Source organism: Falco peregrinus, chromosome 19 (genome assembly GCF_023634155.1).
Source record: "Falco peregrinus isolate bFalPer1 chromosome 19, bFalPer1.pri, whole genome shotgun sequence".
NCBI classification, from domain to species: Eukaryota; Metazoa; Chordata; class Aves; order Falconiformes; family Falconidae; genus Falco; species Falco peregrinus.
In genome coordinates, this window is record NC_073740.1 from 4,555,351 (window position 1) to 4,571,024 (window position 15,674).

Sequence of the window (15,674 nt, forward strand, 5' to 3'; positions counted from 1 at the left end):
CTCAAATATGAAAAGTTTCATGCTACCTAATGTTCAAGGTACGCGACAAGATCTCAGCACTCGCATCACGGGGCTAATAAGCTAATTTCAAAGCATGTGAGTCAAGATCACTCAAAGGACTTCACAAACTAATTCAAGAATTCAGGATTTTTTTTAATTAAAAATTTGCATAATTGATTTTTAAAAATAAAGCCAAATCTTCTGCAAAAATCCTATAACTCTATATATTTTAATGATTCTCCACATGAAAATTCTCCTCTCTTTTTCTACGGAGAGAGTCTTTTTCTTCCTTTTCCTTAAAATTTCTACTATCCAACATACTACGTGTAGTCTTTGTATATATTTTTTTAAATTATTTCCTTATAGTAGGTGAAAGCTATCACTTACCTTTCATCTGTAAAATAAGATAGCCAAGGAATGCTAGCTTTGCCTCACTTCCCTCTAGGGATATAAACAACATTTCTTGGAGGGTATACAATGTTTTAGAAACAGACTCATTAACAGCCTGGAAATGTTTTCATTGATATTCTGCCAGTTTAGTCTAATTAACACCTAGAGTTCACCCCAAAGGTTGAGAGCCTTTGGATCTCGCTTTTTGGGATTGTTAAGGCTGGTGAACCAGGACGTAACAGCTCTCACTTCTGGATTGGTAATGGAATTTCACATTCTACGCACTCAATTAAAACCTTTTGTCTAACAACAGTGTTCCCATGGCAGGCTGGTGAACTACCAAATTGCCGAAGAGCTGACAAATTATGTACGTGAATTGAAATTTGTATAGTCTTTATGTTGACTTCAGAGGCTTGAGTGTAATAGTGCAAGGCATTCAAATGATCCGCAGGTCTTTGAGATGAAAGAAGCTTTGAGGAAGGCTTTTCATCTGATGCCAGGATGAGACTAGACTGGTACATAAACCATAAGCAATTTAACTACTGGCAACACTTTAACTATTGGGGACAATTTAACCAGCTGCAACTGAATTTATGGAATTAGAATTATTTGAATGCCTCAGCCCTTCACAACATGAGAATCTCTTCAATTTTTCCCCAAAATCTAGCTTCAGTGGCTGTTGCAAATCTTGCTTAAATCTCAGGCCCTTACCTTTAGGGGAAACAATTGCAAGGATTTCTAAAGGCTTTAAGGCCTAAAAGTTTCCTACATTTATTTTATGTTAGCACACTTCATTCTTTGAAATAAGCTTTTTGTTGGAATTCTGTAGGGCTGCAGCCAGAACAGTCAAGACAGCTAGGTTTTTATAAGGAGCCCTAAAACACAGTGTTTATACAGTAAATAGCAAGTAAATTGATTAAACAGTTTTGCTCCCTGTGACAAAAAGCTATGTATACCTCCTTCGAGAATTCTGCTGCTGTTCATGTTTTACTTCACAAACCCAAGTGTTCAAGCAGTGAGTTGATGGTAAAAGAATGTAAATCTTTCTTTGCACCCTGCAGCTCCAGGCCAAAGTTATTGAGAGTGCGAATCACAACAGGATTCCTTAAAACAAATATCATTGTATGCTAGATTAGATACCCTGTTATTCTGTTAGATCATAAAATGCTCCCAGCCTTGACAATAATTTCTTGGCAGAGATGCAGAAAGCCAAGTGTTATGATGAGTCAGTGTGGAATCAACATGCATTTCAGCTGCAAAATTAAATATTTTCTTGATCTTGAGCTATAAGCATGTGGTCTCCTCTTATTAGTGGCCCCAGTAGTATTCATATCATGTCTCTGCCTGGTAGAGATCTACGCAGTGATGAATTTCACCCAGAACAAGTTTCAAAGGGATGTAGGAGGGGAAGGAAAAATAACAGAAGACTGCAGACACAATAAAAGCATATATTTAATAATACCAAAGAGTGGATTAAAATACCGCAAAGCAACAGGTTTCAATATGGGAAGAATGGCACATCTCATGGTGATGTATTCCAGACAGAGTTCATCTTTCAGTGTAGCATTGCACCTTGACAATCAAGTCCCATCTACAGTTCAAGTTATAAGTTTTACACCAGGCAGTATCAAATACAGTGATGCACAGCAGAACTACATACTTGATTAGAAATATAAAGTAGTGTAAGAAGAGTAGGGGCCTCATTTTAGGGAATCATTAAGTCCCACAGCTCCGTTAACTTCAGGTGGAGTTGTGGGTGTCATCTGGAAACCACAGCCATGAGCTGAGTCTTGCATGCGATCGTGCTTCAGCGTTCCTGGTCATTTCTTTCTGCTTGCTCCTCATGCTTTAACATGGCCCCTAGAAGCCACTGCGGTAGGTGTTGTAGCGACGGTAGGGTCGGCTGTACCCACTGCCCAGGCCTGGATAGCCAAAGCTCCCAAACCCCAAGGAGCTGCCGGAGGAGATGGGGACCCCTCCAGCACTGAGAGCGCTCCCAACAGCTGCAGATGCTGAGGATCCCACGGCGGTGTTCTGGGGGAAGGAGCTGAGGATGGGTCCGGGCAGGGTCACCACCACGGGAGAGGGCTGGATCACCACCGTTGAGTCCTGGCACTGCCTGACGCAGGGCTCGTTGCAGCTGTTGGCAAGCGGGGTTGGGCCACAGGAGGTGGGTGGACACCGCTCATAGCAGGACATGTCTGCAGGATGGAGATAAGTCTGAAATACAGGATCAGAAGTGAATGCAATCTAGTTGTATTGCACCTAAATTTATGCAGCTCAGATAACAGGACAACAGGAGCTTTCCAGGAGTCCTTTTAGGAGTTGAGTGGGAAGGGAGTTGAGCAGAAAACCAAAATGTGAAACATGCTCCAAGAAAATGGAGGCTGAAATACTCCTCTCTTGGCTGTTTGGCTATCCAGTGGAATAGCTGGCAGCACAACAAAAGGATGCATACCTGTATCATTCCTTTAATTTTAGTCTTTTGATTGGCTGTATGTCTGGAAAAACACTACTGAGATCCAGTTCCAGGTATTCAGAGCATTGTAGAAGTAGTAATTATGAGTAATACATAGCCACAAATGTACTTATGGATGGAGTTCAACAGACAGCTGGAAAATGAAATTAATTATTTTCCAGCTACCATGGTCACCTATGAAGAGGTACAAATTTCAATACAATTAAGCATACTTGAAGTTGAGGTCTTTGGAAATCTTTCCCAGACAAGCTGTCCACAGATGTGCCATCTATGAGAAAGCCAGGAGTTCCCTGCATATTCCCTGTGTCTGCTTCCAACACACCAATAAAAACCAAGTTCACTGTTTGCTATGCCCATCTCAGTTGGATAGATGCTCAGCTCTCCTCTGGTTTTTGGTGTTCTTTCCCCTTGTCCTCAGTCTCTGAAACCACTTCTCTAAACCTGCAGGAGATATCCTTGCACTCTATAACATAATTTCAAAATTCAGCAACTATTAGATACCCAGCAGAACTTTTTGATGACGTCTATCATATTGAAGTCCACACTGATTACTATAGCAGAAGGACGTTGAGGATAAGTGATTAGAGCCAATATCCTTGCTGAACTCAGTATGACTATTCCTTCTAAACTCAGTGCTCAGCTTTGTTTTCTCTTTGTTTGGAATGTGGTAGTTAGAGCTCATAAACTTATGGTACGACATAATTGATATTTAAAACCCACAAACCTCTGCTTTGAACCTTCCTAGCTTCCTTGCTCTCCAGCTGTTTCTTTTAGAATCTGGTTCATTTTACCCTTTTCTTCCCCACTGTGCCCAGTAATAGATTCATCATAACAAAAATGGGAACACTGGAGAAGCTTCCCATGAAAGAAACAACAAAGAAATTTTTCTAGATGACATTTCTGAAGATAAATGCATCCACATCCTTTACAAACACTGTTGTTTTCATATCAAACCAGCTGAAATTTCAGGCATTACAGGTGATGGATAAGACCCTTAAAGATATAAAATGCACATTGCTACTTGAAAGATGACTGAGCACATAAATCTCTAATAACAGAATCATAGAATGGTTTGAGTTAGAAGGGACCTTTAAAAATCACCTAGTTCCAACCCCCTTGCACAGGTATTCTACTCATTCACTTTGTAAATCTTTATTGTTATTAGGATTTGCTAAGTCACTTAGCATGTCTGAAAGCCCACATTTGAATAAATTTATATCACCATTTCAAGGATCTATATAGCCAACTCAGGACTCCAGAAATACCTGCAATTCTAACAGCAAAAAATCTACTTTTTAAAAAGAAAAATTCTTCCCCCAGAACAATCCAGCAACTAGAGAACACTGTGGAGGAAAAAGAACAGCAATCAAATTGTACGAAGGCAAGAATACAGCAAATAGAAAAAGAGAAGTAGATTCGAACTAACCTTGTTCACAAAAGAGGAAAAAGGTAAGAGAAGTGGTAGGAAGGACCTTGAGTTGAGTTAGCTTTTATACTGCATCTCAGATGGCCTGAGGACCACAGACATCCTTTGTGCATGAAATTATTTACCAACGAGTATGTCCTGAATGCAAAATGCTTCCAACTGATTAAATGTCTTTTCCTCACTGTTTATTACTTTGTTTTGATTTCCTTATCTCCTGACAGACATATTCCGTCATACAAGTTTCTCTCATCTTCTGGTATTATGGACCAAATTTATTTCAGTGCCACCTTTCAGTCACAAAAAAATTTATGCTCCAGTGTATGTTTCACTTTAGTCATTAGGAAAAATACTAAGAAGAATGTATACAATATACAATTCATCATTCAAAGTTGTTCTTTTATTAAAAATTTGAGTGTAAATCCTTAGTAAATTCCGGTCTCCACCAGTGTTTACAAAGTTGTGATTCCAGCCAAGCATAAGAACAATCTAGACTGAACTCCTGTGTTTTGTGAAGGCCCTGCAAAAAAAACCCGAGCGTGTGCACACCTGAAATCCTACTGAATCTGATGAGAGAGAATTACAGCCCTTTGTGAAATTGAGAAAAAAAAAAAGTATTCTATCATACCAGATTTGGATAGTAGCACACTACTACTGCAGTAACACAGGCTGAGGCACAGCTGCTAGCACACAAGGACAGTGAAATGTGAATTATCTGTTCTTTTACAAAGGGAACCTATAACTCCCTTCTGTACCATCTCAGACCACAAACATGAATAGCACTTCACACGTCATCTTGAGGAAACACGGATTTTAAACTATTTTGAGGTATTGCCCTTGCACAAGCTTAAGTGTGGAGTCATTGGAGGAAAAAACCACACAAAGGGCTATTTGCCATTGTATTTTTTTCCCTTGCTTCCCTCATTTACACTGCAGACTGATGGAAGTTCATTGGGTAAGTGGAATATATATACAAAATTTTAATATGTTTTTTAACTTCACTGTGCAGTCTCTCTCCTGTACAAGCTGCAGGGTTTGAACTTCTCCTTGGAGAAGAGGTATTAAATAGTGTGCATGAGGATTCATAGAGATCTGGGAAACAAAAGTTCTTGTCTTAGTTTCCTAAAGAAGAAAGGCATTAAAGTCCTTCACAATTTTCATTAACAATGTGCTGATTCACAGAATTAAGTTATCAAACTGTTCATGATATATAACGAGGTTTTAATGCCCTCATCATCCACCCGATGGGATGTCTCTAAAACCTCTGAACCAAGATCATTCTTTGCCATCTGTAAGCCCACACATAGGTTTATACATTCACAAAGTGAAGCCATTTGTATTTTAACAGACTATGGAAACCAGCCTTGAACAATTTAAAAACAAAAATAAAAATCAGCCTTTTATAAAGTTTTACACAGATTTTCATACTTCAATAAAATTATCTAAAGGAACCCATGTACACTCTGAAGTATTTCCCTTCCTTTCCAGACCTAAACAGTGCTACCAACCCATAAACATGTAAACATGTACATTTTTGAAATACAAATTCTTCTGTAGCATCAGGTGCTTGCTGGCAACCTGGGGAATTTATTTTCCTGTACACTTGTAACAATAGCCACAGTTTTCAACACTTCTGCTTCCTTTTATTAACATGAGAGCTTCTATCTGGTATACTACCTCGTATTTTAAAAACAAACTCATCAGAGATCACTGCAGTATTTCCAAAAAGACTCCTGAACTGTCTCCTGACCATGGCTCAGCTCCAGATTAGTCTGACTGCCTCAAAGAACTCATCCAAGAGGCTTGAAGTCCTCCTTGGAGATCTCCTCAGAGATTTTTTTAAAAGATGGTGAACAAGTTAACCGGCAATTGTTCTTAAGTGGGTCAGACAGGAAATTGCACACAAAGAGTTTTAGAAAATGTCTTGAATGTAATCTTAGATTGTGCTCCTGAGACACCCACAAGCTAACAAATTGCTGAGGAGCTGGAAAAAAGTCTTTATTAGACTGAGCATGCAGTAATTTCATGTTGACACTCACAGTCGGTATAAAAGTACCATAAATTAAAAGTACCCATAATTTGTGAAGATGAAAGATTTTTTTATGGGTAGAGTATGCTTCTCATGCAATGCCAGGCTGAACGCAGACTGGAAAACAAAAGCAAAACAATTTCATTATCAAGAAAAGGTTCCAACTGCAAAAATATGTGTGGGAACTAACTCATGCAAAAAAGGATGTCTCAATTGTCTCATACATTCATAAACATCCATATGCATAGTTATTGTACCAATTTCTTCAGTCTTAAAGTACAAACATGGCTTTCAAATTTATGTTCACATTCTTCAGGAGCTCTAACGCTAATGATTTAGTAAAGGCTTCAACATCATGCACAAACACAGCATGATGCCATGCTGTCTGAAGATGGCTAGTGCCAGGACACTGCTTGCTTTTCTTCTTTTAAATCAGCAAGCCTAGATTTAGGGGCTTATGGCAGAGAGTAGTTCTCCAAGCTTCTTCATTCACAACAAGCAACACAAAATGTACCTTTCAGGACATGCTGTTGTTGTACATAGGCCACTTAATGGGATATTTCATCCTCCTGAAATTCATTGCTGTACTCTTTAGGCTACATGTCCATTTGCATTATAGAAAGTTGCCTTCCTGCCACCAAGAATGAAGCCATTCTTTGATGTACATCAGAGTGAAATCAGTGATCCCTCATAGATCTGAGCGAATAACTAATTACTTCAGTCATACCAATTCTGTCAACAGGGCACTATATGCTTGTGCATGCATTGCAGTCCTTTGTATTATTTGTTTAGAAAATACGCTCATAGAAACCAATATTTAAGTAAAGACTCTACTCAGTTTCATACCTATGGATTTCCCATCTTTCATACTTTTTTGCTGCCTCAAGCCACAACCTAAAAGGGGGCATATACTATCTTATCTCTAAACTATATTTTACCCTCGTCTAGAAAATTTGTATGCAAGTAATTCTTAAGTAAAGAGAACATAAGTGTAAAACATTCGGGGGGGGAAAAAATAAACCTACATCTTTTCCCATACTGTGTGGACATTTGGACTGGTTCCCACACTGAACTTGAATGCTGCTATCTTCCCACTGGTTCCTCCACTATTTCTGTCTCAGCACTATGAAACTTTAATTACACAACTCTCATTCTTACTGCTTTCCTCTGCTGTGTCCTGCAGGATCCCAAGTAGCTCCAGGGGGAGAGCAAAGGAGTTGATACAATAAAAAACTTGGATAATTTTCTCAAAGTCTATGTGCCTACTGACAAAGGTATTCTTTATTGTTCTTTAATGACTCTTACTTGCACACAATGTGCTGAATTTTAACACCTTTGAGAAAATTCCCAGATGGTGAGCAACAGGATTAAAACCAAACTGATCTTAAGGGAAATACCTATGGCCATTCGTCTAGTTTTTCACTCACATAATTTTTCCTCTATATTATGAGTCCTTGTGTGGATTAGCTAAGGAATAATACTTCTCAGATTTTGTTTCAGGCTTGAAAGAGAGGACCTCAAAGCCCATCATAAAAATTTATTAATGATACAATAATATAAAGAGTCTTATTACTCTAATAAGGTTTGAACACTCACATCACCTTTAAAGTCTTGAGTGAAGAGCACTAAAAGTGTATAATGGTTTAAACTTCAAAGTCTGGTAGCATTCAATCTAACCAAAAATATACACCCAAATATTACTTCTGAAACAATTATTATGCATTTTCAAATTCTCAGAGTTTAAAAGATGTCAATTCAGTGATAAGCTCTAAACCTGAAATAGCACAATTTTACTTTTAAAAACAGAAGTGCAAAAAAATTTGGAAAAAAACCCTAGCAAAAGATATATATATATATGTAAACCATTTCAATGCTTCACCAGAGCGTGAACAATGATATTATTCTTATTATATAGACTGAGGTAAATATTCAATTCGCATTTTCCATTGAGAAGGTAGTCTGCATAGTTTTTTTCCATATAGTGAAAAATTCCACCTTGAGGGAATGAAAAAGTGAGAAGAAAACCACACTTAAACTGAAATTTTTATGCAGCATCAGTTTAATGATAGACAAGTAGCATTCCGCAAAAAAAAAAACGGAATATATATATATATATATATAAAAATAAATGAAAGAAGCCATGTAAACCATTCCAACTAATAGACAGCAAGCAAGATTCCACTATTCCTTAATTCCTGAATAAACCCCTCTACTGATCATTTAAAAGTACACCATTATACCAAGACAATGTGCGATTAAAATCACAGATGAAAGGAAAGTCATCAAAAGTAGGAATTTCAATAACAAGAAAATATGGCCATGTGTCCAGATAGAACCGTAATTCCTCCTTTGCAGGAGGGCACGCGGGTGCTCAGCCCATCTGGAAACTCTGGCCAGCAGCTCCGTCCTCAGTCCGGCACCTGGCTTTGGGCTTCCCGGTCAATGCACTCGCTGGACGTCCGGCCCGGCTTTAGCAGGGCAGGCATCTTCTGCTCGTGTAGCGGCCACCAAGGCCAGAGAGGCTAAAGCCCCCGGAGTTGATGGGCACTCCCTCCTCACTCAGGATGCTGCCCACAGCAGCGGATGCTGAGGATCCCACGGCGGTGTTCTGGGGGAAGGAGCTGAGGATGGGTCCGGGCAGGGTCACCACCACGGGAGAGGGCTGGATCACCACGCGGGAGTCCTGGCACTGCCTGACGCAGGGCTCGTTGCAGCTGTTGGCAAGCGGGGTTGGGCCACAGGGGCGGCACAGATCGTAGCAGGACATGGCTGAGGGACGGAGGTGCACCTGGGAGGGAGGGCACGGAAAGCACACGCAGCATGAGAGGGGCAGCCTGACAGCCTGCTCGGCAAGAGCAACGCCACAGGCTGGGGAGCAGGGACAGCCTGCGTTTGTGAGAAGAGAGATTCAAGAGCCCAGAGCCCACAGGGAGCCTGGAAAACAAAGCCCAGGATCTTCTCCGAGAGAAGTGCAGCAGACAGTAAGGTGGACAGAGACACTGGGAGCACGATGAAGGAGCAAGGCTCTCAACAAAAGCTACACCGAGACAAAGGGACAAAGAGGAGAAGAAGAGAAAGAGGAGAGTGAGGCAAAGGTGTTTGCAGCTCACCTTGTTCACCAAGGAGGAGAAGGCAGGAGAAGTGGATGAGGATACCTGCAGCTGGACTGGCTTTTATACTGCTCCAGACCGCCCCAGGCCCAGAGGCACCCTTTGTGCATGTAATGTGTTTACCAACAAGCCCATCTTGCATGCAAAACTTCTCAATTAAAGAAATGAGAACACTGCTTATGTTCCCTGCAACGCTGCCTTTTCATTTCCCTGTTTATGACATGGCCATTCAGCCACACAGGCTCCTTTCATCTGATGGTATGAGACGCCAAAACATTTCAGGGAAAATGAAACGGAAGAAAAAGAAGAAGGATCCCTCGGCACAGTAAGTGAGCAAGGAACATCCACAGACAGGAGACAGGTGCAGCCCAGAGACCAGCTCAACCATCAAGTTCATGGATGAAGCAGGACTGGCATCAAGCAGGACAGTCAGTCCCCACATCAGGAGCAGACCCAGTCACAGTGACCTGGTCCAACAGAGCTCACTGAATCCTGACCAGGGCCATAGTGTCCAGACACGCCCAAGGAGAGGCTGGCACATCAGTGGGTTCCTTGCACTCAGGATCAAGGGGGTTCGTGGTCAGTCATAAGCCAGCCTGCAAAGGAGCAGGAGGCTTACAGTCCTGCCAGCCAGCTGAGGAAAGGGCTAAAGGCCAGGACAGAGCTTGAATAAAGGTCTGGGTCAAAGGGAAGAGGGAGGAGAGAGAGACCGCAGGTGAGGCTGAGCAGAGCCATCGGCCTTGTTGGTACTGCACTCAGGTCACTGATGGGCAAGAGGAGGGTATCTCCTGTGCACCTGGCACAAAGGACACCAGCTCCACCTGTCACAGCAGTGGGGAGAAGGACTTGTTCCTGCAAGAAAGGATTTCATAAATAAATATAAATATTTTTAATTTTATTTTTATAAATAAAAATACATACATTTATTTTCCATAAATGCAAGATAGGTCTCTTCTTCTAAGGGTCATTTCCATCACGTCCCTGACCCAGAAAATTCACAGGTAGTGTCTCCTGCCAGGCCTTGCTACTCCCACTGTCAGCACCTATGGCAAGGCCCTGCCCAAAGGCTCCAGTGCCCGGCCACAGCCCGCTCTGGTCACGTCCTGCAGATGCCGCCTTCCCTCCCTGGTACCATCTTCTCACCCCACCTTGCTCCTGCTGGCAGCTCAGCCTGGCTCAGGAGCGTTGCTGGAGAGGGCATTTCCTGAGGGCCTTCCTGCGGAGCAGGGCACAGGGGCCTTGCGGTGGCAGCTGTCCTGCAGGGAAGACAGGCCTTGAGCCATGGCAAAAGGCACTGTAGGGGTTCACGCAGCGTATGGGACAGAACAGGAGGTGCCCCTCTCTCCACCTGAAACAGGACAGGGGCACGGGATAAAAACACCAGTTGTGGAGGACTAGAGCATGCTGGAGCAAGGCAGAGGCAGTTGTCCTCTCCCACATCTCCTGTGGCAGGAGCAACCACCACATCCCGGTGGAGTAGGCCCCACCAACTACACGCCGCCTCCATGCACCAGCAAAGTCACTTTCCTCCCTGACATCTGAGGTCTTGCAATTCAGGGCAGAAGGGCAGGAAGAGACAATGGCTGCATCGTGGAGGGTGCCTTCTTTCCTTCCCCTGCTGTGCAAGGGAACGAGAGGGACTTGCTAAATGCCCACATTTCACTGTCATGGCCCACAGGCCACGTGGCCTCCCAAGCAGGGACTGTGGCACTGTGCCAGTGTTGCCAAGTACTTGAGAAAAACGGCCTGGTGGGCACAAAGAGGTGGCCTGTGGGTAGAAGTGAAAGTTTGCAATTCCATTGGCATCTGGCACACATCAAGCACCTCTTGGAGCTATTGAAAACACGGCAAGGGATATGCCATTAGCCACAAAGGTATGGTGTTCAGGACCAAGTGATGTGGGTGGCCTCAGGAAGGACATACCGCATATAAAACGAGTCCCATACAACTGTGGGAGAGGGGGTTAAATGGAGAAGGAGCAGCGTGGTCTGACCTCTGGAGGAAGGAGATACAGCACAGACAGTAGAATCTAACCCACAGTAAAGCCTTGTGGCAGCCTAATAGTTTGTTTGTGCTGCAACAAAGCTTTACCATTGGTTAGACCAAGGGTCCTCAAACTAAGGTCCGTGGGCCAGATACAGCCCCCCAGGGCCCTCAGTCCAGCCCCCGGTATTTACAGAATTCCACCACCAGGAGTTGGGGGGAAACCAAGCAGCCACAGATGACTTCCTACTACTTAATCCACATACCAGGCCCTGTTTAAAAAGTTTGAGGACCCCTGGGTCAGGCTCTACTACCTGTTCAGCAGCACCTTCCACCAGAGGTCAAACAACACTGAAACTCCTACACCTGACCACACACTCCTCAGGGCTACTTAACCACTTAGCGGGAACAAGCTACAGCTGCACACCATCCAGGACAATCAACCCACTGCCTCTGAGGCAAGGCCACAGCTACATGTTATCAATGTCAATCAACCCACTGCCTTCATTCCTCTACACCATACAAGTGACCATTTCAGCTAAACACCAACCCCCAATCCCCCAGGAATAATAGAAATGCACAACATTCCTTCAGCCACACATTTCCCTGTGTACCATCCCATCTCCCTCTGAACAGTTTGGCTGGGCATCCCAGGAGGGAAGGAACATGAGGAGACATCAAGTTACAATGCAGCATCAGCTTTAATGAGTCTAAAGAGAGAAACAAAGCAGTGTGTGTTGGAAGGGACACGGTCCAGGCTGCTACAAGGGCAGTGACAGCCAGGCATGCCCTCACAGCAATGGGACGCATGTCATGGATACACATGGGGAGAGGGTGATGAGCAGGACCCCTCTCAGCTTGCTTCAGGATGAACCCATGGCACAGGACAGCACGAGGCATCAGGGCATCATGAAATGGAGAAGAAAGCGGGAGGAGAAGGAGATGACAACACCAGCTGGCCGTGTTTCCAGACAGCCCAGGATGGCACCTGGCTTCCTTCCCTCCTTTGCAGGAGGGCACGCGGGTGCTCAGCCCATCTGGAAACTCTGGCCAGCAGCTCCGTCCTCAGTCCGGCACCTGGCTTTGGGCTTCCCGGTCAATGCACTCGCTGGACGTCCGGCCCGGCTTTAGCAGGGCAGGCATCTTCTGCTCGTGTAGCGGCCACCAAGGCCAGAGAGGCTAAAGCCCCCGGAGTTGATGGGCACTCCCTCCTCACTCAGGATGCTGCCCACAGCAGCGGAGGTGCTGGATCCCACGGCGGTGTTCTGGGGGAAGGAGCTGAGGATGGGTCCGGGCAGGGTCACCACCACGGGAGAGGGCTGGATCACCACGCGGGAGTCCTGGCACTGCCTGACGCAGGGCTCGTTGCAGCTGTTGGCAAGCGGGGTTGGGCCACAGGGGCGGCACAGATCGTAGCAGGACATGGCTGAGGGACGGAGGTGCACCTGGGAGGGAGGGCACGGAAAGCACACGCAGCATGAGAGGGGCAGCCTGACAGCCTGCTCGGCAAGAGCAACGCCACAGGCTGGGGAGCAGGGACAGCCTGCGTTTGGGAGAAGAGAGATTCAAGAGCCCAGAGCCCACAGGGAGCCTGGAAAACAAAGCCCAGGATCTTCTCCGAGAGAAGTGCAGCAGACAGTAAGGTGGACAGAGACACTGGGAGCACGATGAAGGAGCAAGGCTCTCAACAAAAGCTACACCGAGACAAAGGGACAAAGAGGAGAAGAAGAGAAAGAGGAGAGTGAGGCAAAGGTGTTTGCAGCTCACCTTGTTCACCAAGGAGGAGAAGGCAGGAGAAGTGGATGAGGATACCTGCAGCTGGACTGGCTTTTATACTGCTCCAGACCGCCCCAGGCCCAGAGGCACCCTTTGTGCATGTAATGTGTTTACCAACAAGCCCATCTTGCATGCAAAACTTCTCAATTAAAGAAATGAGAACACTGCTTATGTTCCCTGCAACGCTGCCTTTTCATTTCCCTGTTTATGACATGGCCATTCAGCCACACAGGCTCCTTTCATCTGATGGTATGAGACGCCAAAACATTTCAGGGAAAATGAAACGGAAGAAAAAGAAGAAGGATCCCTCGGCACAGGAAGTGAGCAAGGAACATCCACAGACAGGAGACAGGTGCAGCCCAGAGACCAGCTCAACCATCAAGTTCATGGATGAAGCAGGACTGGCATCAAGCAGGACAGTCAGTCCCCACATCAGGAGCAGACCCAGTCACAGTGACCTGGTCCAACAGAGCTCACTGAATCCTGACCAGGGCCATAGTGTCCAGACACGCCCAAGGAGAGGCTGGCACATCAGTGGGTTCCTTGCACTCAGGATCAAGGGGGTTCGTGGTCAGTCATAAGCCAGCCTGCAAAGGAGCAGGAGGCTTACAGTCCTGCCAGCCAGCTGAGGAAAGGGCTAAAGGCCAGGACAGAGCTTGAATAAAGGTCTGGGTCAAAGGGAAGAGGGAGGAGAGAGAGACCGCAGGTGAGGCTGAGCAGAGCCATCGGCCTTGTTGGTACTGCACTCAGGTCACTGATGGGCAAGAGGAGGGTATCTCCTGTGCACCTGGCACAAAGGACACCAGCTCCACCTGTCACAGCAGTGGGGAGAAGGACTTGTTCCTGCAAGAAAGGATTTCATAAATAAATATAAATATTTTTAATTTTATTTTTATAAATAAAAATACATACATTTATTTTCCATAAATGCAAGATAGGTCTCTTCTTCTAAGGGTCATTTCCATCACGTCCCTGACCCAGAAAATTCACAGGTAGTGTCTCCTGCCAGGCCTTGCTACTCCCACTGTCAGCACCTATGGCAAGGCCCTGCCCAAAGGCTCCAGTGCCCGGCCACAGCCCGCTCTGGTCACGTCCTGCAGATGCCGCCTTCCCTCCCTGGTACCATCTTCTCACCCCACCTTGCTCCTGCTGGCAGCTCAGCCTGGCTCAGGAGCGTTGCTGGAGAGGGCATTTCCTGAGGGCCTTCCTGCGGAGCAGGGCACAGGGGCCTTGCGGTGGCAGCTGTCCTGCAGGGAAGACAGGCCTTGAGCCATGGCAAAAGGCACTGTAGGGGTTCACGCAGCGTATGGGACAGAACAGGAGGTGCCCCTCTCTCCACCTGAAACAGGACAGGGGCACGGGATAAAAACACCAGTTGTGGAGGACTAGAGCATGCTGGAGCAAGGCAGAGGCAGTTGTCCTCTCCCACATCTCCTGTGGCAGGAGCAACCACCACATCCCGGTGGAGTAGGCCCCACCAACTACACGCCGCCTCCATGCACCAGCAAAGTCACTTTCCTCCCTGACATCTGAGGTCTTGCAATTCAGGGCAGAAGGGCAGGAAGAGACAATGGCTGCATCGTGGAGGGTGCCTTCTTTCCTTCCCCTGCTGTGCAAGGGAACGAGAGGGACTTGCTAAATGCCCACATTTCACTGTCATGGCCCACAGGCCACGTGGCCTCCCAAGCAGGGACTGTGGCACTGTGCCAGTGTTGCCAAGTACTTGAGAAAAACGGCCTGGTGGGCACAAAGAGGTGGCCTGTGGGTAGAAGTGAAAGTTTGCAATTCCATTGGCATCTGGCACACATCAAGCACCTCTTGGAGCTATTGAAAACACGGCAAGGGATATGCCATTAGCCACAAAGGTATGGTGTTCAGGACCAAGTGATGTGGGTGGCCTCAGGAAGGACATACCGCATATAAAACGAGTCCCATACAACTGTGGGAGAGGGGGTTAAATGGAGAAGGAGCAGCGTGGTCTGACCTCTGGAGGAAGGAGATACAGCACAGACAGTAGAATCTAACCCACAGTAAAGCCTTGTGGCAGCCTAATAGTTTGTTTGTGCTGCAACAAAGCTTTACCATTGGTTAGACCAAGGGTCCTCAAACTAAGGTCCGTGGGCCAGATACAGCCCCCCAGGGCCCTCAGTCCAGCCCCCGGTATTTACAGAATTCCACCACCAGGAGTTGGGGGGAAACCAAGCAGCCACAGATGACTTCCTACTACTTAATCCACATACCAGGCCCTGTTTAAAAAGTTTGAGGACCCCTGGGTCAGGCTCTACTACCTGTTCAGCAGCACCTTCCACCAGAGGTCAAACAACACTGAAACTCCTACACCTGACCACACACTCCTCAGGGCTACTTAACCACTTAGCGGGAACAAGCTACAGCTGCACACCATCCAGGACAATCAACCCACTGCCTCTGAGGCAAGGCCACAGCTACATGTTATCAATGTCAATCAACCCACTGCCTTCATTC

General features: G+C 45.5%; 1 protein-coding gene and 2 pseudogenes across 1 annotated transcript; all 3 read right to left on the reverse strand.

Annotated features, from left to right (window-relative positions):
* Positions 1–2,250: 2,250 nt before the first annotated feature.
* Positions 2,251–2,589, reverse strand: LOC101911393 (feather keratin 4-like). The gene has a single exon (XM_005236269.2). It carries the CDS (start codon positions 2,587–2,589, stop codon positions 2,251–2,253), a length of 339 nt encoding a protein of 112 aa, XP_005236326.1.
* A 6,202-nt stretch (positions 2,590–8,791) lies between these two features.
* On the reverse strand, positions 8,792–9,541 carry LOC129782836 (feather beta keratin-like; annotated as a pseudogene).
* Positions 9,542–12,234: 2,693 nt separating this feature from the next.
* Positions 12,235–13,291, reverse strand: LOC129782833 (feather beta keratin-like; annotated as a pseudogene).
* Between the last annotated feature and the right edge of the window lie 2,383 nt (positions 13,292–15,674).

Coding starts and splice junctions, on each gene's coding strand:
- LOC101911393 (XM_005236269.2), bottom strand. CDS start 2,589: ATGTCCTGCTATGAGCGGTGTCCACCCACCTCCTGTGGCCCAACCCCG.